Raw genomic sequence first — 20,685 nt, 5'->3', positions numbered from 1 at the left:
GGATGACAGAGGATGAGATGGTTGGATGGCATCACCAACTCGACAGTCATGAGTTTGAGCAAGCTCTGGGAGTTGGTGATGGACAGGGAGGCCTGGCATGCTGCAGTCCATGGGGTCGCAAAGAGCTGGACACGACTGAGTGACTGAACTGAACTGAAGTGAAAACTCATTGTTAACACATTCAGCTCCTGGTTTTAGAAGTTGCCTCCATGCAGCAACCCTTCTTTCAGTTCCTACAACGTCCTCAACGGTCTTCTCCATCCCTTGTACATGGTGTTTCCTGTCTACAGATGTTTCACTCATTCTCCTTTATCTTTTCCTCTGTGTATAACTGTCATGCTTTCCTCCACTCTTTCTACTTCTTAGCACTTTCCCTTTTAGGGTCTTTCTCTTCATATCAGTTTCTCTACCTGTTAAACTCTGTACCTTGTTTGATTATTGAGTTTAACTCCTTTCTTCTGGGGAACTCATTTCCTTGCTTCTGTCTCTTCTCTCTAACTGTTAACTTTCTGTTTGCAATGTTTCCACCTAAAATTTAAATCTAAAAGTTAAAATTCCAGCCTTTCTGCTTACTTTGTCCATCTCACTTTGTTCTCACATCTTACTTTGTTCCTTCTCCATATTGTCAAAGTTCTCATCTTCTGCCACTGACAAATGAGCAGGAATCTTTCCTTCCCCTTGGCATGCTAATTTCAAATGTCTTTCACATGAATTTTCTGTATTACGATTATTCTCACTATGTCCATGTTCTTGGGACAATCTTAGCAAAAGCAGGTTGAAAATTATCTCCCTTCCCGGATAGCATATTGCAGCCTGGTTCTATTTAGATTTCGTATCCATTTATTTCTTAATTTTTATTGGAGTATAGCTGATTTAAAACATTGTATTAGTTTATGATACCCAGGAAAGTGAATCAGTTATACATATACATATATCCACTCTTTTTTAAGGTTCTTTTTTCCATATAGGTCATTATAAAGTATTGAGTAGAGTTCCCTGAGCCATACAATAGATTCTTGTTAGTCTATTTTATATCTGGTAGGTGGCTCTAGTGGTAAAGAATCTGTCTGCCATTCAGGAGATATAAGAGACGAGGGTTAGATCCTTGGGTTGGGAACCCACTCCTGTAGTCTTGCCTGGAAAATCCCATGGACAGAGGGGTCTAGCGGGCTACAGTCCATGGGGCCACAAAGAGTCAGAAACAAATGAGTGACCGAGCACACACACATATGTCGAGCCCAATCTCCCAATTCCCTGTGTGAAGCTGAGCCTCGCAGAGCCTCACAGAGCCACTACCTGCGGTGGGATACTCGGGACACAGATGAGTCTTTGTCCTTCCTTCTACTTTGATCTCAGGGAATAACAAGCATCATTTTTCTATGTTTCCATATCCTAATCTTTAAGGAGAAATAATAACTGTTTCCCTGGCGAAGTCCTAAAATTTTGTAAGGAAATCGTGTTTGCCAAAGTACTTAGAAAAGAATAAAGTGCTATATAATCCAATAGATTGATTAAAAAAATATGTGGCAATAACTGTCTTGTGAGATTTTGGGTCATTGGTTTTTCTTTCTGACTAGTGGCTCTCAAGGACCATATTCCTTTGAAAGCCTATCTAATGTTATAAAAATATATTATTAATAGTATTATTGTTAAACACTAGATAAATATCTATCTTTATTCTTCATAGGAATAAAGGGTATTCAAGAGTTAAAACCACAATATCAAATCTTTAGTGTAAATAAACATAAAGATTGTGGAGGACAAAAGACTTTCTTTAGGACTGGCCTACTACCACATGAGAACTTCCCTGGTGGCTCAGATGGTAAAGAATCTGCCTCCAATGCAGAAGACCTGGTTCTATCCCCAGGTCAGGAACATCCCCTGGAGAAGGGAATGGCAACCCACTCCAGTGTTGCCTGTGGAATTCCATGGATAGAGAAGCTTGGTGGGCTACAGTCTATGGGTTTGCAAAGAGTTGGACAGGATGGAGCGACTAACATTTCACTCTAAGTGGGAACTCATCTGTTATAACCAGGGTCATGCTATTCAGCTCTGAATTCAGACATCTGACACCCTGAAGTTTAGGGCTGACAATACCTCTTCCTTACCTGGTTCACATCTTGATGGGGAGCTCAGGGCTTCCTGGGGCTCTTCTTCCTCACAGATCACACAACAGGCATTGTTATCCTCTGCAGAAAGGAATGAAATCCCTCAGAGGTCTCAGTATGCAACCAGGGGAAATCACGGCAAAAAACAAACAAACAAACTCATGGTGAAGACACAGAAAGCTCAGTTCTCTCCTGGGTGGGGCTGTCCCTGTCCCAGACCATCTTGATTTGCCCTTGGAGATCCCCCGATCTGCAGGGTAACTCCCTCCCATCATTACCACCGGAGGCTGAGAACCAGCCACCTTCTCCCGACACTCCCTGCACATCTAATTCTCTTTCTCCTTCTTTCTCTTCCCATTGACTGCATATTTTTCTTTCTCTGCCCTTGTTTCCTCTGCCAGTGTCTCTAGATGCTTCTCTTTGTTTTGGTGTGTGATGTTTCCTCTGCTTCTGTCTTTTTTTTTTCTCTTTCAGCCTTGACACTGCTCTTTATCACCTTTCCCCACCCCATTCTTCCCTCCATCTTCTCATGGACCACAGGGCCAGAGAGCCTCCCCTTATCAGCTCTATCCTAAGAATACTACACCACCTTTCTACATCACAAGTCTATCCATCATTCACAAAACTTATTTTCGTGTTCCTAGGACTTCCAGAAGGAAGCTGGTGATCTCCTTGCCTCAATGGCCAAATTGGATTTTTTAAATTAATTAATTTATTTTGATTGGAGGATAATTACTTTACAATATCATGGTGGTTTTTGCCATATGTCAATGTGAATTGTATATGCAGCTGAAGTTACCCCGGCACTTCTACTTCTGGATCCCAGTTCACCTTTGACACATCCTGTCTCCCTATCTCCTTCACCCAGGGGCGCTCTCCCCACCCAGCTTAGTTCACCTTTATCCTTAGTTTCTCTCAGTTTGGGGGAAAAAAAGAGAAACTGACACAGTTCCATGTGTACGTATGTGACTATGAAGAAGAGAATGGCAAGATGAGAAACATGGAGGATTTTTTTTTCCCATTTATTGAAGCAGTTAGGAATTTAAATCATAATTACCTTCTCCCTCTGCTGGTAGTAGGCTGAGCACCTCCTTGGGTTCTCCTTCAGGAGGCACTTGGGGAGCTTTGGGATCACTGGTCACTGTGGAGAAACAAGAGCATGATGGACATGGAGGGTGATCAGAGACAGACCTCAGCGCACTCATGCGAACACGATGGGACAGTGACATGTCTGCTCCAAGCACTGGTCTGAGAGCCACCCTGTCTCCTGTTTCTTTGCCATCTGCTTGCGCCTCTTCCCCTTCGGTCTCCCTGTCAGGGTCCTACCCACAGTTCCGGGGCCACGCAGCTGTTTCCTAGCTGTGCATCCATTTGATTGTTTGGGCTTCTCTCCTCATCTCTTGTTTTCAGGTCTTGAGTTTTTTGTTTGTTTGTTTGCTTGTTTTTCAGTGATAGTATATCTCCTTTCCCCTGTTATCCTTTCTACTTCTCTTAAAGCTCAAATGATTGGGTCCATTTCTATACTCCCCATCTCTCTGTGGTTTCCTTTCCCTCCCCACCAATATAAATTTTTCCTTAGCTAAAATTTTCTCCTGGACCTGAGCTCACTTCTTTAAGAACCTGCAGAACTCCTTGGGCTTCCTCTTCCTCTTCTGACCATGTGACCCCACCCTGACTGCCAGCTGGCTTTGCACACCACTGTCCTCAGGGGCACACCCAGGATGCTGGTGGCCACTCTTCCTTTTCTACCCTGTTCTTGCAAAAATAACTGTCATGCCTTTCTGTGCTTTATTTCCCCAGCCATAAAATAGAGGTTAAGACAATTTGCATGCCTGTGTCTTACTGTTTCATGAAGGCGAGAGGAGGGCTTGCACAATCCAATAATCTAATGGAGACTCTAAGGGACCTTGCACATTTTGTCTCCCGATCTTGTTCTCTTTGTCATTCCCAGTCTTTCCGCACATCTCTGCTTCTTCTATTTCTACCTCAGCATCTTGCTGTTGGAACCTCTTGGTACTTCTCTTTGTCCTGATTTGTTTCTTTTCTCATGTCTGTTTCCACCTGCCTTTTCTCCCCCTTCCTTCCTCGCCCCATTTCTCAGACTGTTACTTTCTAGAACTAGGGATCAGAGAAGGTATCTTTGAGATGGTCTATAATTTCCATGTAATTTCACCAGTTAGTGAGCAGAATGGAGAGTGGAATCGACGAAGAAAACTGTTCCCAGAATAAGACTAAGTGTGTACAAAGGCTCAAACAAGAAATATTCATCAAAATTGAAAGTACTGCAAAGTTTTACATGAACTTTAGAATCATTGCCAGAGTGGCACACATGAGGCTGGAGCCATGGGATGAAAAATAAGGGAAAGATTTAATCCTTATGATGACAGGAATTATTGATTTAAGGTAGGCAAGTGAAATAAGCCAACTTGCCTTTTCAAAGGGTCATCTAGGTGAGTTGAAGAGAATGGATGTGGTGGGAGGATGATTGGGGGAAGGTATGGACTTCCCTGGTGGCTCAGATGGTAAAGAATCTTCCTGCAATGCAGGAGACCTGGGACTGATCCTTGGGTAGAGAAAATCTGGAGAAGGGAAAGGCTACACACTCCAGTATTCTGACCCGGAGAATTTCACGGACTCCATGAAATTCCATGGGGTCTCAAAAAGTCAGACACAACTGAGCAACATTCACTTGCTCTTCTACATCTGCGACTTTATTTCTGCTGAGTAATTAAGTTCGTGTTTTTAGATTCCACATATAAGTGATGTTGTATGTTATTTGTCTTTCTCTGTCTGACTAACTTCACTCAGCATGACAATCTCTAGGTACACCCATGTTGCTGCAAATGTTTTTACTTTGCTCTTTTCTATGGCTGAGTAATATTCCATTGTATATAAGCACCACATCTTCTTTATCCATTCATCTGTCGATGGACATTTAGGTTACTTCCATGTCCTGGCTATTGAAAATAGTGCTGCTATGAACATTGGTGTGTATGTATGTTTTTGAATTATGGTTTTTTCTGGATATATGCCCAGGAATGGGATCATATAGCAACTTTATTTTTTGTTTTTGTTTTTGTTTTTTTAAGGAACCTCCATACTGTTCTCCATAGTGGCTATACCAATTTACTTTCAATTATTTATTTGGATTTGTTGGGTCTTAGTTGTGGCATGCAGGATCTTTGTTGCATTATGCGGGATATTTTTGTTGAGATGCACAGAACTGATTCTTTGGAAAAGCCCTGATGCTGGGAAAGATTAAAGGCAGAAGAGGAAGGGGATAACAGAGGATGAGATGGTTAGATGGCATCACTGACTCACTGGACATGAGTTTGAGCAAGCTCTGGGAGTTGGTGATGGACAGGGAAGCCTGGTGTGCTGCAGTCCATGGGGTCACAAAGAGATGGACATGACTGAGCGGCTGAACTGACTGACAGGTTCTCTAGTTGTGGCACAAAAGTTCCAGAGCACTTGGGCTCAGTAGGTGTAGCACGTAGGCTTATTTGCTCCATGGCATGTGAGATCTTAAGTTCCTCAACCAGGGATCGAATCTGTGTCCCTTTTATCACAAGACAGATTTTTAACCAGTGAACCACCAGGGAAGTCCCTCCAAGTGGCTATACCAACTTACATTCCCACCAACACTGTAGGAGGGTTCTCTTCTCTCCACACCCTCTCCAGCATTTATTGTTTGTAGGCTTTTTGATGATGACTATTCTGATCAGTGTGATGTGATACCTCATTGCAGTTTTGATTTGCATTTCTCTAATAATTAGTTATGTTGAGCACCTTTTCATGTTTTGTTTTGGGGTTTTTTTTTTTGGCTATCTGTATGTTTCCTTTGGAGAAGTGTCTATATCTTCTGCCTATTTTATCACTGGGTTGTTTGTGCTTTTGATATTGAGTGCATCAACTGCTTGCATATTTTGAAGATAAATCCTTTGTCATTTGCTTCTTTTGCAAATATGTTCTCCCATTCTGAAGGCTGTCTTTTTGTTTTGTTTATGGTATCCTTTGCTACACAAATACTTTTACATTTACCAAGGGCCCATCTGTTAATTTTTAAAATTAGTTTATTTATATTAATTGGAGGATAAGTACTATACAATATTGTGATGTTTTTTGCCATACATCAGCATAAATCAGCCACAGGTATATATGTAGTCCCCACATCCTAACCCCCCTCCCAGCTTCCTCTCCACCTTGTCCCTCTGGGTTGTCTCAGAGTACTGGCTTTGGGTGCCCTGCTTCATGCAACAAACTTACACCAGTCATCTATTTTACATATGGTAATGTACATGTTTACTTTTGTTCTTTATTTTCATTACTCTAGGAGATGGATCAAGAAAGATCTTGCTGGGATTTATGCCACAGAGTGTTCTGCCTATGTTTTCCTCTAAGAGTTTTACAGTATCTGGCCTTACATTTAGGTCTTTAATCCATCCCTGTTTATTCTTTCATTCACTTCCTCTTTGTCTCTGCTATTCTTAGTATTTCATTAATCCTATGCAATCCTGGAAAGCAAGTTTATAATGACTGCTCTCTTCTAAACTCCAATTTGGTAGTATTTAGATGTCATATGTGCATGCGGCATGCATGTGTGTTTAGTTGCTCAGTCACATCTGACTCTTTTCAACCCCTTGGACTGTAGCTTGCCAGACTCCTCTTTCTATGGAATTCTCCAGGCAAGAATATTTGAGCGGGTTGCCATTTCCTCAACCCAGGGATTGAACCCGTGGCTTCTGTGGCTCCTGCATTGGCAGGCGGGTTCTTTACCACTGAACCACCCATGAAGCCTTAGATTCCACATACTTTTAAATAAAATTAGACCTACTTAGGCAACTCCCAAAGAAGGCAATGGCACCCCACTCCAGTACTCTTGCCTGGAAAATCCCATGGACGGAGGAGCCTGGTAGGCTCAGTCCATGGGGTCGCTAGGAATTGGATACCACTGAGCGACTGATCTGATCTGATCTGATCTGAGTGACTTCACTTTCACTTTTCACTTTCATGCATTGGAGAAGGAAATGGCAACCAACTCCAGTGTTCTTGCCTGGAGAATGCCAGGGACGGGGGAGCCTGGTGGCTGCTGTCTATGGCATCGCACAGAGTCGGACACGACTGAAGTGACTTAGCAGCAGCAGTAGCAGCAGGCAACTCCACGTGGTGCCCTCAATCTACATTTTTATTATTCTGTGCCCTTAAATTCTCTACCCAGAAGCCCTTCCATTAAGGTTGTTAGCCCCTCTTTCCCCCTTGCCTCCCTTACATGGAAGAAAACAATCAGAGGCTGAGTAAATGGGTGTATCTGTGTTTGGAGGGAGGAGGAACATGTTCCTTGCATACAGACATGTGAACAAATCAGTGAGATCATTGGTCACTTAATTCAGTTCAGTTCAATCGCTCAGTCATGTCCAACTCTTTGTGACCCCATGAATCGCAGCACATCAGGCCTCCCTGTCCATCACCAACTCCCTGAGTTTACCCAAACTCATGTCCATTGAGTTGGTGATGCCATCCAACCATCTCATCCTCTGTCGTCCCCTTCTCCTGTCTTCAATCTTTCCCAGCATCAGGGTCTTTTCAAATGAGTCAGCCCTTCGCATCAGGTGGCCAAAGTATTGGAGTTTCAGCTTCAACATCAGTCTTTCCAATGAACATCCATGACTGATCTCCTTTAGGATGGACTGGTTGGATCTCCTTGCAGTCCAAGGGACTCTCAAGAGTCTTTTCCAACACCACAGTTCAAAAGCATCAATTCTTTGGCGCTCAGCTTTCTTTATAGTCCAACTCTCACATCCATACATGACTACTGGAAAAGCCATAGCCTTGACTGGACGGAGCTTTATTGACAAAGTAATGCTTTTTAATATGCTGTCTAGGTTGGTCATAACTTTCCTTCCAAGAAGTCTTTTAATTCATGGCTGCAATCACCATCTGCAGTGATTCTGGAGCCCAAAAAAAATAAAGTCAGCCACTACTTCCATTGTTTCCCAGCTCCCCGTTCACCTGGCTTCAGTTTGGGCATCTCTTCAGAATTGCCTTTGCTGGTCCTTTGGAGAGATGTGTGCTTAGAGGAAACTGAAGAGAAACACAGAAAAGACCAACCAGACAATGTGATGGGGGAACAGACCATGGATGATGCTGAATTCCGATGTCCAGTGCTCGGGTAAGCTTCTCCTTGGGAAAACAAAACTGTTGTTCCAAGGACTTCACTTAAGACCCACTGGAGCCTTGCTCTGCCTGTTTTCCTTCTCTTTAGCCCCCAGTCACCTTTCTTCTCATTTTTCTGTCCTCACACATGGTCGTTTCTGTGCCATGAAGGATCACACACCTCCTTTACCCTCTGGGCTTTTTCTTCTTTGCCCTTCAACATTCTTTAACAGTTTTCCTACTCGTGACAGTCTTTCTTTGTAGGTTTTAGCTGCCCTGACTCTCCGCCAGCCCTACACAGCAGTCACCACTGTGAGTCATTGAGGATGCTGGTTCCCTAGCTTGTTTAGCTTGTTTTGAACTCCTAAAAGACCCTTACACACTTCAGTGCTTCTCTTTCTTTACCTATACAATAGGAACACGTAACAGTCCATCTGTTTACACCCATAACTTTGTGGAGATAAGAATGATGCCTTGTTTGCCAAGATTCTTTGAAAAATAATAGTCACATAATAAATAATATTATTGGTTGACAAAAATTGCACTTTAAACTTGGAAGCAATTGATCTGGAGGACATGTTTCTTTAGGGAGAGAGGTTTCCAAAGTTAGCATTATAAGCAAACATAATATATAAGCAAACAACATATAACAAAATAATAGCATTATAAACAAACAGAAAAATACTGAGGTTTTATTCTCTAGAGAAGATAAAAGGTGGGTAGGTATTAATGCAAGTTTTTACTGTTCATAGCTGTGAGAGACATCCCTTTTCTCCAGCATATTGCTGGCAGAATGCACTGGGAATATTTGTGCTATCTGTTATGTTACTTATGCTGTTATGGACTCATGGGATTCTAGGACACTCTAGATCTTTTGACTGTGAAGTACACTCAATAAACACCTGCTGTGAATTCAGCCACCTGACACCCTCGGCTGGCAGTTCCTCCCCATCCTTACCTGGCACATATCTTGGTGAGAAGCTCGAGGCTTCCTGGGGCCATTCTTCATCCCAGGCGTTGCTGTTCTCTGCAGAAAAGATTGCAATCCCATAAGCATTTCAATTTATGACCAAGGAAGAATCACAGCAAGAAAATAACTGGAAAATCAAGAAAGGCTGAGAAACTGGAAAGCCCTGCTCCCCAAAACAACCTGCCATGCCATGCCATATTGCACTCAAGTCATGTCCAGCTCTTTTGCAACCCCATGGACTATAGCAAACCAGGCTCCTCTGTCCATGAAATTTTCCAGGCAAGAGGACTGCAGCGGGTTGCCATTCCCTTCTCCAGGGGATCTTCCTGACCCAGGGATTGAACCCATGTCTCTTGTGCTTCCTGCATGGACAGGCAGATTATTTAACCACTCCAGCACCTGAGAAGAAAATAACCTGATCTGAAGGTTAACTTTGCTTCATCAGGTTTCACTACGGGATGAGGAATTCACCCACTGTGGGACAATCTTCCTTTTTTTATACTGCATTTTCTTTCTATTTCTTCCCTTTCCATCGATTCTGTGTGTTTTATCCATCTCTGCCTCTGTTTCTTCCTGCTGGTGTCTCTTGGACTGTCTGTTTCTCTTTTCTTGCAGCTTTTTCTCTTATTTTTCTGATGCTGCTCCTTCTCTGCTATTCTTTGTCTCTCAACTGTTTTTTCCTAACTTTCTCTAGAAAAATGTCTCTGAGATAGTATGTTTTAAGTAGGCTTTAGCCAGAGTCAGGTGGTTAAGTGGAAGATAGTGGAACGTGAAAACAGTTCATAATAAGGTAAAAAATATATGAAAAGGCTCAGATATGAAAGAGAGATTTAACAAGTAAAATTATCATGGGAGTAAGTCAGAGAAAGACAAATATCATATGATATGGCTTATATGAGATCTAAAAAAAAAATACTAACGAACTTATTTACAAAACAGAAACAGACTCACAGACATAGAAAACAAACTTATGGTTACAAAGGGGCTATGGGGGAGGGATAAACTAAGAGTTTGGGATTAATATATACACTTTATTATATATCAAATAGTTAACAAGGACCTACTATATAGCACAGGGAACCAAAACCAAATATCTTGTAATAATGTAAAATTAAAGAACATGTAAAAAAGAATATATATATATATATATATATATATATATATATATATATATATGGGCTTCCCTAGTGGATCAGTGGTAAAGAATCTGCCTGCAGTGCAGGAGACACAGGAGACCCGGGTTTGATCTCTGGGTCAGGAGGATCCCCTAGAGGAGAAAATGGCAACCCACTCCAGTATTCTTGCCTGGAAAATCCCATGGACAGAGGAGCCTGGTGGGCTACAGTCCATGGGGTCACAGGAGTTGGACACAGCTGAGAGACTGAACACACACATAGATATGTACATCTGAATCAGCAAAGTGATTGGCTGAAACTAACTCAACATTGTAAATCAACTATAAATCCATAAAATTTTTTAAATGAAAAAGATACAAATTAAAAAAATAAAATTACTGGGGTGGGGGGAGTTTATCCTATATTGAATTAACAATGTAGGAGGCAGGTGATGAGGCTGGGAAAACAGACGTGGGGCTCACCTTGGGTGACCGTGGATGCCACTCAGAGGAACATATGTTTAATCCTAGTGTAGTAAGAAACTACACTATGTAGGAACACAATCTAATTTTCATTTTCAAATGTCCCACGTAGTTGAAGTAAAAATGACACATTTGATGGGAGTAAGGTTAGAGGAAAGTTATGAGTAGAGCCTGTTTTGAGAACCGTGACAGAGATCTGGATTCGAGACTTGAGGGTGTGACAGATTGGACAGGTGCGAGTTATTCTGGAAGAGAGATGACTATGCTGGATGAGTAATGGGCATGTATTTGAGAGTAAGAGGAGTCCTGGAGACACCTAGACACCCAATGTGAAAACCCATGAGACAATAGTGACCCGTCACTGAGACATGAATGATCAAGAGGAGTTAGATCTAGCTTGAGCAATGAAGAAGCTATATTCAGTCCTGAAGTGCCAAGTTCAAGGTTCTTGAAAGAACTCAAGTGCTGATGTCTAGCAGATGATGGTCTTTGAGTCCATGGATAAATACACTCTGAAGACAATCTAGGGTGGTGATTTGGTCTTAGGAATCATTGGAATGTTCAGGGAGAGGACTTTTTCAATCTGAGTATTTTACAAGTGCCACTTCGGTGATTAAGGACAGTTTGATCTGAAAATTCACAGCTGATGTTGCCAACCCTTGTGCCCTAAGTTGCTTACACCCAGTGCTCTTACCTCAAGCCTGCAATGTCCTGATCTCTTCCTCTCTTTTATCCTCTTTTCACTCAACCTGTTTTCCATCCATTCTCCAGCTATTTCTCTACACAGTTGCCCTTGTACTTCTCTCTGACTTTTCCCAATTTTTAGCATTGATATTTTCCTCTTGCTCTTTCTCTTTCCATACTTTTGGCTCTCAAATTTTATCTCAGATTCTTTGGAGATTTTTCAGTTTATCTCTCCTCTGCTGTGTCTTACACTTGCTCCCCTTCCATTTCTGTTCCTCCCACTTTACTTTGACCTCTGTCTCTCAGTGCTACTCAACTTCTGTCTTTCTGTGTGATTTCATCCTCCAAGTTCTGCCTTCTCATCATCTCCAAATCTCTCCTCTTGGACTCTGATTACAGTCCCAGGGACCTCCAACTGGCCAGCTCTCCCACGTGAACCTCACATGGCATGATGTTCCCCAGTTTCTCATAACTATTCTGTGAACCTAACTGAAAATTATCTCCTATCTCAGCCTGGAAGGGTAGGATTTTATGTTCCTTTTGGAAAACTGGATCCATTCTTTTAACTGGTCACATATTTACACTTTATATACTTTTTCCATTTTCTCTTTTTATATTCCCTATCTATGGATGCCCCACCTACTCAGGAGTTCAGTTTCCTTTTCTCATTGTCTCTGTTCCATCTATGAGCAGGTAAGCGCAGGTAGAAGTGGGATCTGGCAGAGGCTTAGGATAGGAGGTAGAAGGTAGGCTTTGCTTCCATGAAGACAAGAAAACAAAGATTTGATACAGAATTGAAATTGACAAATTAAATGATAGTTACCTTTCCTATTATATGGCAGTAGTCTGGGCATACTTTCAAATCCTCTTACACTGTTCATTTGGAGAGGTGAGTGTTCCAAGGACACTAAAGAGAGCAAAAAGGAAATGTGTCATTTTTACTTCAACTATGTGGGACATTTGAAAATGAAAATTAGATTGTGTTCCTACATAGTGTAGTTTCTTTCTACACTAAGGATTAAACATATGCCACATCAATATGATCACACAGTCCTTCTGTAACTTGCTTCTTTTTCTCAACATGTTTCTGAGATTCATCCTTGTCGTTACCTATATCAGTAGTTCATTCCTTATATCGCTGAATAATATTGCATTTAATAAATATATCACAGTTTATTCCCTCTCTTATTGATGAAAATTTGAATTGGTTTCAGATTTTAGCTATTAGGAATAAAGCTACAATAACATTGTTGTACAAATCTTTGTATTTAATTTGAAATTGACAAATTAAATGATAGTTACCTTGCCTATTATATGGCAGTAGTCTGGGCATACTTCCAAATCCTCTTACACTGTTCATTTGGAGAGGTGAGTGTTCCAAGGACACTAAAGAGAGCAACAAGGAAATGACAGAACTCAGGCAGTATCCAGAGAAGAGACTTGTCTGTAGGGATGCTCACGTCAATATGATCACACAGTCCTTCTGTAACTGGCTTCTTTTTCTCAACATGTTTCTGAGATTCATCCCTGTGGTTACCTATATCAGTAGTTCATTCCTTATATCGCTGAATAATATTGCATTTAATAAATATATCACAGTTTATTCCCTCTCTTATTGATGAAAATTTGAATTGGTTCCAGATTTTAGCTATTAGGAATAAAGCTACAATAACATTGTTGTACAAATCTTTGTATGAACATATGTTTTCATTCCGTATGAAAATATACTTAGGAGTGGAACTGCTGGGTGGTGAGTTATGTTTAACTTTATAAGAGACTGCTAAACAGTTTTTCAAGGTGGTTATATGACTTTATATTCAAACCAGCAACATACATAAAGGAGTTCTAGTTGCTCCACAGGTCCCTCCAGCATTTGGTGTTGTCAGTATTTTTAATTTTAGCGATTCTAATAACCAAATGGTAGCTTGTTGTGGCTTTTCCCCAACAACTAATGTTCACTTCACTTATGTCCTTATTGGCCATTTTATATCTTCTGAGTGAAATGTCTCTTCAAGACTTCTGTCACTTTTTTAAATTGGTGGTGTGTTTTTTTTTTTTATTATTCATTCATAGGAATTCTTTGTACATTCTCCATCACTCTATGTGATGAACCTTTTACTCTTTACTAATAACTGTTATAAATCCTTCCACCACCCATTCTCATTTCCACTATTCCCAGTAGTAGATGAATCTCTAAATATATTTTTTACATACTTTGTACTTTTTAATGTACATTTTATACTTTTAGCAATTGGTCATCATTCAAAAGAATAAGTATTATTAAATACATCAAAATGTTACATAAATGTATTAATGCATGTCTAAAACATGTAATCTTTGAGGTATAAATACAAATTAAAGATACATATTCATGGTATTCTGCAAAGCCATTCTGTGGTTTTTTCTTGCACTGGTCATTTCCAAGGGAAAAAAAAAAAAAACCCAACATTTAACAACTAATTAAATTTACTGTTGACCATTTGGCTTAAGGATGGAGACAATTTTCCTGGGTTTCAAGGGAGTTTTCACTCACTAAATCTCTAGCTACCTTCACACCTCTGTTTCTTCTCCTGAAAAATGGGAGTAACAAAACCCTTATGACAGGATTGTTATGAGAATTAAGTGAGATGCTCCTGATAAAGAAATATTTGAATTACAGTAACTTAGAAAGAAACAATAATTTTCAATTAATGTCTTAGAATGAATAACTATTAGTAATAATATGAATGAAGTGATTAAAAAGTTAGAAACCGTGCATACTGGCTACAAAATTACATATTGCATATGTGAGCATTAAGCGAGTTGATCCACGTCAATTGTTGACCGTGTGTCTACTGGTTCATGGACGTTGTGTGTTGTAACTATTGTCAGAAATTTATTACTGCCCTTGCTTCTCTTCTTTCCTTTTTACTCCTTCCCTTTTCCTTTTCTTCTTTGCTACAAAACACTATTTCCTCCACATTTTCTTCTGCATACAATTACTCCTTTTTCTCTTCCTCTCTTTTATTATGAGCGAACATTACAATAGTTCCTTCTTTGGACACATCAGTGGCTTCCTCTTTGGACTTCTCTATCTCTGTATGTTACACACTCGGTCGTGTCTGACTCTTTGCAACCCCGTGGACTCTTGCCCACCAGTCTCCTCTGTCCATGGGATTTTTCAGGCCAGAATAATGGAGTGGGTTGCCATTTCCTCCTCTGGGGATCTTGCTGACCCAGGGATCAAACCTGGGTGTCCTGCATTGGCAGGTGGATTCCTTACCATTTAAGCCACCAGAGAAGTCCAAATAATACCAAACCCTTATTCTTTCCCAGGTCCACTGAATTCCTAACTCATGGTTACTGCTATCAGTTCTTCCCCTTAATTCTGCCTCACGGTTAGTGAGACCTCTCTCAGATTTACGTTCTGCCTTCTTGGTTGTCACAGCTGCCTGGTAATATTCTTGTATTCCAAATCTGGTTGCTTTACTTGAGCCCACACACACACTGCTGCTCTGGTTTCCTCATCTCCTGCTGCACCAAGAGCTCGGTCTCCTGACCTCTGATCTCCTTCTTTCTTAGCAGATGAGAAAACAAGCTTCTGTCAAGTCAGAATTACCTTGTTCATGGTTTAATTGTGAGTTGAGCATCTCCTTTGTCTCTCCTTCATCAAGGATTTGGTAATAGAATTTGTCACGAATCGCTGAGAAGAGAAAGACAAGTAGAGATCTCAGATGGGGACCACGAGTTGCATCTCACAGCTATGCATCCAGGCACATCCTTGACTCCCACAGTTCAGGGAAAACCTCCCAGCCCTCAGGAAACCCTGGGCTTCAGTGGGTCTCTCAAGTCCTGTGAGACTTGATGTTGCCCCTGTAATCTTACAGCTGTTCCACACTGAACACACCTCTCAAGGTTTAAAAAAGAATAGATAGTGGAAAGTTGTAAACAGGGGTCAATCCCCTTTCCAAATGATCAGGAAACAATGAAAGCCAATTTAAAATAAATAATAAATGTGGAATGTGCTTTGTAAATTCTATGTGCAACTAAGACTAGGGAAGAAGCAGAAGGATTTTTTCAAGAGAAAGGTGATGTTTTTAAAGAAATAGACCTATGTTATAGAAGAAAAGCCCCAACGTCTTTAGAAGATGAAGATTTTAAAAAGAAGAGAAAAAGGAAGGAAGGAAAGAATGGAGGGAGGGAAGAAGGAAAGAAGGAAAAAAGATCTTGAGCCACGGAAGAAGATCTGGTTATAGAGACACAACACTGAAGAGAAACTCTTATTTCCCTGGGGTGGGATGGGTGGGGAGAGATCCAGGAAACAGGGAAAGACCCTGTCTGAAAGACACAGATAGGAAGCGACTATTTTATGAACGGCACAAACAGGAAGTAAACATTGCCATAGCTGTACCAGTGACCCAGGAGATGGTAACAAGCACGAGAAACCAGGCCAAGGCACCCTTACATCAAAACTGCATTTCAAGGTGACTTAGCACACATACTTGGAAAAGCAAGACTCACAAGATATGAGGAAAAAACACTCAAGAAATAGAGAAAGACACTCACAGAAGATGCTGCTAGAAGGATGGATGGCAGGAGCACACCTCACGGGGCGGGGGGTGGGGGGTCAATACCCACTGAGGGTTCAGGGCAGTAAGAGATACTTTTTCCATCTCCAGGACACCTTGACTTCATGCCCGAGCCAGCTTTGGAAGAGGACATGGGGGGCAAGTGCTGTGTGGGTGAGAGGTTTTAGAAATGTAAGGAGGCTCCAGAAGCAGGCATTTCAGTGATGGGAGTGGGGGTGTTTCTCTGACCCCTCCTACCAGCATCTTGGCTCCGGGCTGCAGATCCTAAGCTCCTGTGGACAGCTGGGCCTGGACGGTACCAGCAACAACCTCCTCTGGGGGCAGGTGGGCAGCTGCATTACACCAGGAGCTTGGCAATGGCAAGCCTGGTGGGTAGGACGTCTCAGCACAGGAAGCCCCAGAAATTAACACACGTGATGTGGGTGCTGGGGTCCAGGGAGAAGAATCCTTACAGTATTGGGAGAAGGTCAGAGCCCCTGAGATGTGGGCAGTAAAGGTAACCACCTTTCCCTTCCTACCCGTGGCCTGAGGACACCATGGTTACAAATATAGTATTAACTTAAAATTTGTGGCTTTTCTTTATTTCTTTTTTGGGCTTCGATATAGCACTGTGGAAATGAGATAGCTCTTATTTTACAAGACATAATTTTCACAAATAAACACATCCCATTCTTTATACTGACTTCTTTTACTTTATCTCTGCTCAAAAATCTTATATTACTTCTTTATTTCTCAAATAATAAATTTCAAATTCCTTAGCACAGGATGTCCAACCTTCAAAAATCCCCTGCAACTCCCCTTTCCAGAAGGGGCTTCCAAAACCTCCCGCCCACGCTCCCTTTTGTAGCCACATGGTTCTGCAAGCCTACTGTCTCTTTTTCCTGATGTAGCTTTCCCATGCTGCCCCTCCCCAATGCAAGGGTAGGTGCCGGCCTTCTCCTGCAAGTTCTCCACTCTGTTAGGGGACGAAGTTGGCATGCGACTGCCCCGAATGACACATTTTTTCCTACAAAGAAAATCGTTTTGTCTTTGAGCGTGTCTGCAAGTATTAGGGAAGGCTCCCTCCTTTCCAACAAAAGGGCATAATTCATGCCTCCCTCCAAAAAAGTAGAGACTCAAATCCTATGCTTCTCAGCTTCAAATATAGATCCTGGCTGAGCAATCATTTGCGGCATTACTGGGTTAAGGTGTCACCCCTATTACGAGTAAGCTCCATGGAGACCCAGATGATGTGTGTTTTCTTTCCCATTTTACCTGCCACTAGGTAGTCACTCAGTAAAATAACTTGCAAATATATGAAAAGTGAATGAGCGAATCAGTGAATGAAGCAGACTTGAGTCCCCAAAAGTTGTTGAAAGCTCTAATTACCGTTTTGGAAGTTATTGCAAATCTGAAGTAAATCAGGATAGGCCTTCAGGTTAACCTTGCTGAACAGGGCTTCCAGAACTGTCTTGTCAAATTTCTTCTCCAGCTCATCGAGAGCGTTATACGCCACTCTTTCCACAGGGACCAGATTTCTACAAGCTTCTTGAAAATCCTTAAAAAATATTGAATGGAGAATTATGTAGCTTTGAGTGTATGGGTTATGGGAGACTCAGATCAGAAATAAACAAATTTGTTCCCTGGTGAAGTGTTAGAATGTTACATATATTTGGACTGGTTCCCTGATAGTTCAGTTGGTAAAGAATCTGCCTGCAATGCAGGGGAGACCCCAGTTCAATTTCTAGATTGGAAAGATCCCCTGGAGAAGGAAATGGCAACCCACTCCAGTATTCTTGCCAGGAGAATCTCATGGACAGAGGAGCATGGCGGGCTACAGTCCATGGGGTCACAAGAGTCGGACACATCTTAGCAACTAAACCACCAGCACCACTGTCCACTCCAGTATTCTCGGGCTTCCCTTGTGGTTCAGCTGGTAAAAAATTCACCTACAATGCAGGAGACTTGGCTTCAATCTGTGGGTTGGGAAGATCCCCTGGAGAAGGGAACGGCTACCCACTCCAGTATCTGGCCTGGAGAATTCCATGGACTGTATAGTCCACAGGTTTGCAAAGAGTCGGACACCACTGAGCGACTTTCACTTTCGCTACATATATTTGGATGACATCTAAAATATCCTCCATTGTAAAAATAGACTCTTATTTTGTTAACCTGTCTCTTTGACACTGATGTCCATTTAAGAGAGCAATTCTGTAGAATGAAAATAACTTCAAAGTTGAAGGTGGTGTGGGGACTTTAAGAGCCTGGCCAGGACACTTCAGGAGTGGTCCTTACTGGTATTGAGCAGCCATTTTGTTGACCAGACAATAAGCACTGCCCTCGCTTCCAGGAAACCTGGCAACCACTCTCCACTCCTATGAATACGGCCAAAGGGCGAAGAAAAATCACAAAGACAAAATGATGACTTGCCCCCAGATTCCCAGGAAGGCCCAGAGCGCATTCTGCATCCAGAAATGTCTAAAGAACAACAAACTGTCAGCAAGAGACAGCAGCAAGCACCGTGTTCCGAATTCATCCTAGTGTGACACAACTTCCCTGTGAGTTCACTCACTTCAGATTCAAGCGTGTAAAAGAAGAGGGCTTTGTGATGAAATGTTGCCCAACTCACTTCTTCACTTTAATTTTGTTATTGTTATTACATTGTGTCAGTGGATCTAAGACGCTCCCACCTGTGTCTCATTCCCATTTCCAGTGTTGCCACATTTCCATTGCCATGGCCCTCTCCCATTTACGACAGAAGAAGGAATATTGTCTGTGATGCTGCTTCTCCTATCCCCTCCTAACTGGCAGGATGGCGAAGGTCCTTGTTCAAAGGAGGCCCTTTAGCCTGTTCATTGCATTTTAAATTTGGCAGAAGATAGTGTGGGTCTGGTTATCAAGAGGGAATTCCCCTCACTTACCTGGTACATTGGCTCAGAGATGAAGCCCCGATCTCGCAGGCCCATGAGGAAAGGAAATGGCTTTAGTATGGCACCTGCGATCTCCACCTTCTTTTCTTTGAAGAGCATGAATATGAACTCATAGCAGAGCTGCTCCTCTAGGTGCTGCTCCTCCAGGTTCTGGTCCTCTGTGATCATTCTGAAAAACAAAGACATGATATGAAAGCTCAGTTCAGTTCAGTTCAGTCGCTCAGTCGTGTCCAACTCTTTGCAACCCCATGAACTGCAGCACACCAGGCCTCCCTGTCTATCACCAACTCCCGGAGTCCACCCAAACCCATGTTCATCAAGTTGGTGATGCCATCCAACCATCTCATCCTCTGTCGTCCCCTTCTCCTCCTGCCCTCAATCTTTCCCAGCATCCGGGTCTTTTCAAATGAGTCAGCTCTTTGCATCAGATGGCGAAAGTATTGGAGTTTCAGCTTCAACATCAGCCCTTCCAATGAACACCCAGGGCTGATCTCCTTTAGGATGGACTGGTTGGATCTCCTTGCAGTCCAAGGGACTCTCAAGAGTCTTCTCCAACACCACAGTTCAAAAGCATCAACTCTTTGGTGCTCAGCTTTCTTCACAGTCCAACTCTCACATCCATACATGACCACTGGAAAAACCACAGCCTTGACTAGACGGACCTTTGTTGGCAAAGTAATGTCTCTGCTTTTTAATATGCTGTCTAGGTTGGTCATAACTTTCCTTAGATTTTATTTTCTTTTTTTTATAGCTTCTGAATGCTTTATATATGAAATGGTATATTATAATGACGATTCTTTTTTCTACATGAATATTCACTGCATGTATTTTTATACAATTTTTCAAGGTTACATTCTATTTACAGTTATGACAAAATACTATCTATAATTCCCCATGTTGTACAATACATCGTTGCAGCCTATGTTACACTCAATAGTTTGTATCTCCCAGTCTTCCACTCTAAATTCCCTCTCCCCCATTTCTCCCCACTGGTAATCACTAGTTTGAGTTCTAAATCTATGAATTTGCTTCTTCTTTGTTATATTCATTAGTTGATTGTAGTTTTTAGATTCCATATGTAAGTGATATCATCCAGTATTTATCTTTCTCTGTCTGACTTACTTCACTTAGTATCCATATATGTTGTGGCAACTGGCAAAATTTCATTCATTATTTATTGCTGAGTAGTATTCCATATGGAAAAAGAAATGGCACCGCACTCCAGTATTCTTGCCTGGAGAATCCCAAGGACAGAGGAGCCTGGTGGGCTACAGTCCATTGGGTCACAAAGATCGAGTGACTAAGCACAGCACAGCACACAGTATTCCATATACATATGGAATATATATATATATATGAAAAGAAAGTTAATATATATATATGAAAAGAAAGCTGGTCACTCAGTCATTTCCGATTCTTTGCAACTCCCATAGACTGTAGCCCACCAGACTTCTCTGTCCATGAGATTCTCCAGGCAAGAATACTGGAGTGGGTAGCCATTCCCTTCTCCACGGGATTCTTCCTGACCCAGGGATTGAACCCGAGTTTCCTGCATTTCAGGCAGATTCTTTACCATCTGAGGCTCCAGGGAAGCCATATATATATATAAAGACAATGGCAACTAATGCTGCTAGAAGAACTGGGGTGCATATATCTTTCAAATTGGTGTTATTGCTTTATTCAGATATATACCCAA

At 41.7% G+C, this 20,685-nt stretch overlaps 1 protein-coding gene across 24 annotated transcripts in view; it reads right to left on the bottom strand.

The window, feature by feature from the left end:
- Positions 1-20,685, bottom strand: part of LOC133230294 (nuclear body protein SP140-like protein) — an 81,310-nt gene that overhangs the window by 46,844 nt on the left and 13,781 nt on the right. For 11 of the 24 annotated variants that reach the window (XM_061387564.1, XM_061387571.1, XM_061387581.1 and 8 more), the window contains 9 exons: positions 18,981-19,158; positions 17,449-17,617; positions 15,111-15,194; positions 12,815-12,898; positions 12,336-12,419; positions 9,220-9,288; positions 8,118-8,189; positions 3,166-3,249; positions 2,109-2,189 (listed from right to left, as the gene is read on the bottom strand). In XM_061387564.1, coding sequence (XP_061243548.1) covers positions 2,109-2,189; positions 3,166-3,249; positions 8,118-8,189; positions 9,220-9,288; positions 12,336-12,419; positions 12,815-12,898; positions 15,111-15,194; positions 17,449-17,617; positions 18,981-19,157 — 904 coding nt within the window. In that variant the 5' untranslated portion in view covers position 19,158. The remainder of the gene's footprint in view (positions 1-2,108; positions 2,190-3,165; positions 3,250-8,117; positions 8,190-9,219; positions 9,289-12,335; positions 12,420-12,814; positions 12,899-15,110; positions 15,195-17,448; positions 17,618-18,980; positions 19,159-20,685) is intronic. The other 13 variants (XM_061387592.1, XM_061387651.1, XM_061387711.1 and 10 more) reach the window with 4 other exon arrangements.

Source organism: Bos javanicus, chromosome 2 (genome assembly GCF_032452875.1).
Source record: "Bos javanicus breed banteng chromosome 2, ARS-OSU_banteng_1.0, whole genome shotgun sequence".
NCBI lineage: Eukaryota > Metazoa > Chordata > Mammalia > Artiodactyla > Bovidae > Bos > Bos javanicus.
Note: the sequence above shows the minus strand (reverse complement) of the source record. Positions and strands in the feature narration are given on the sequence as shown.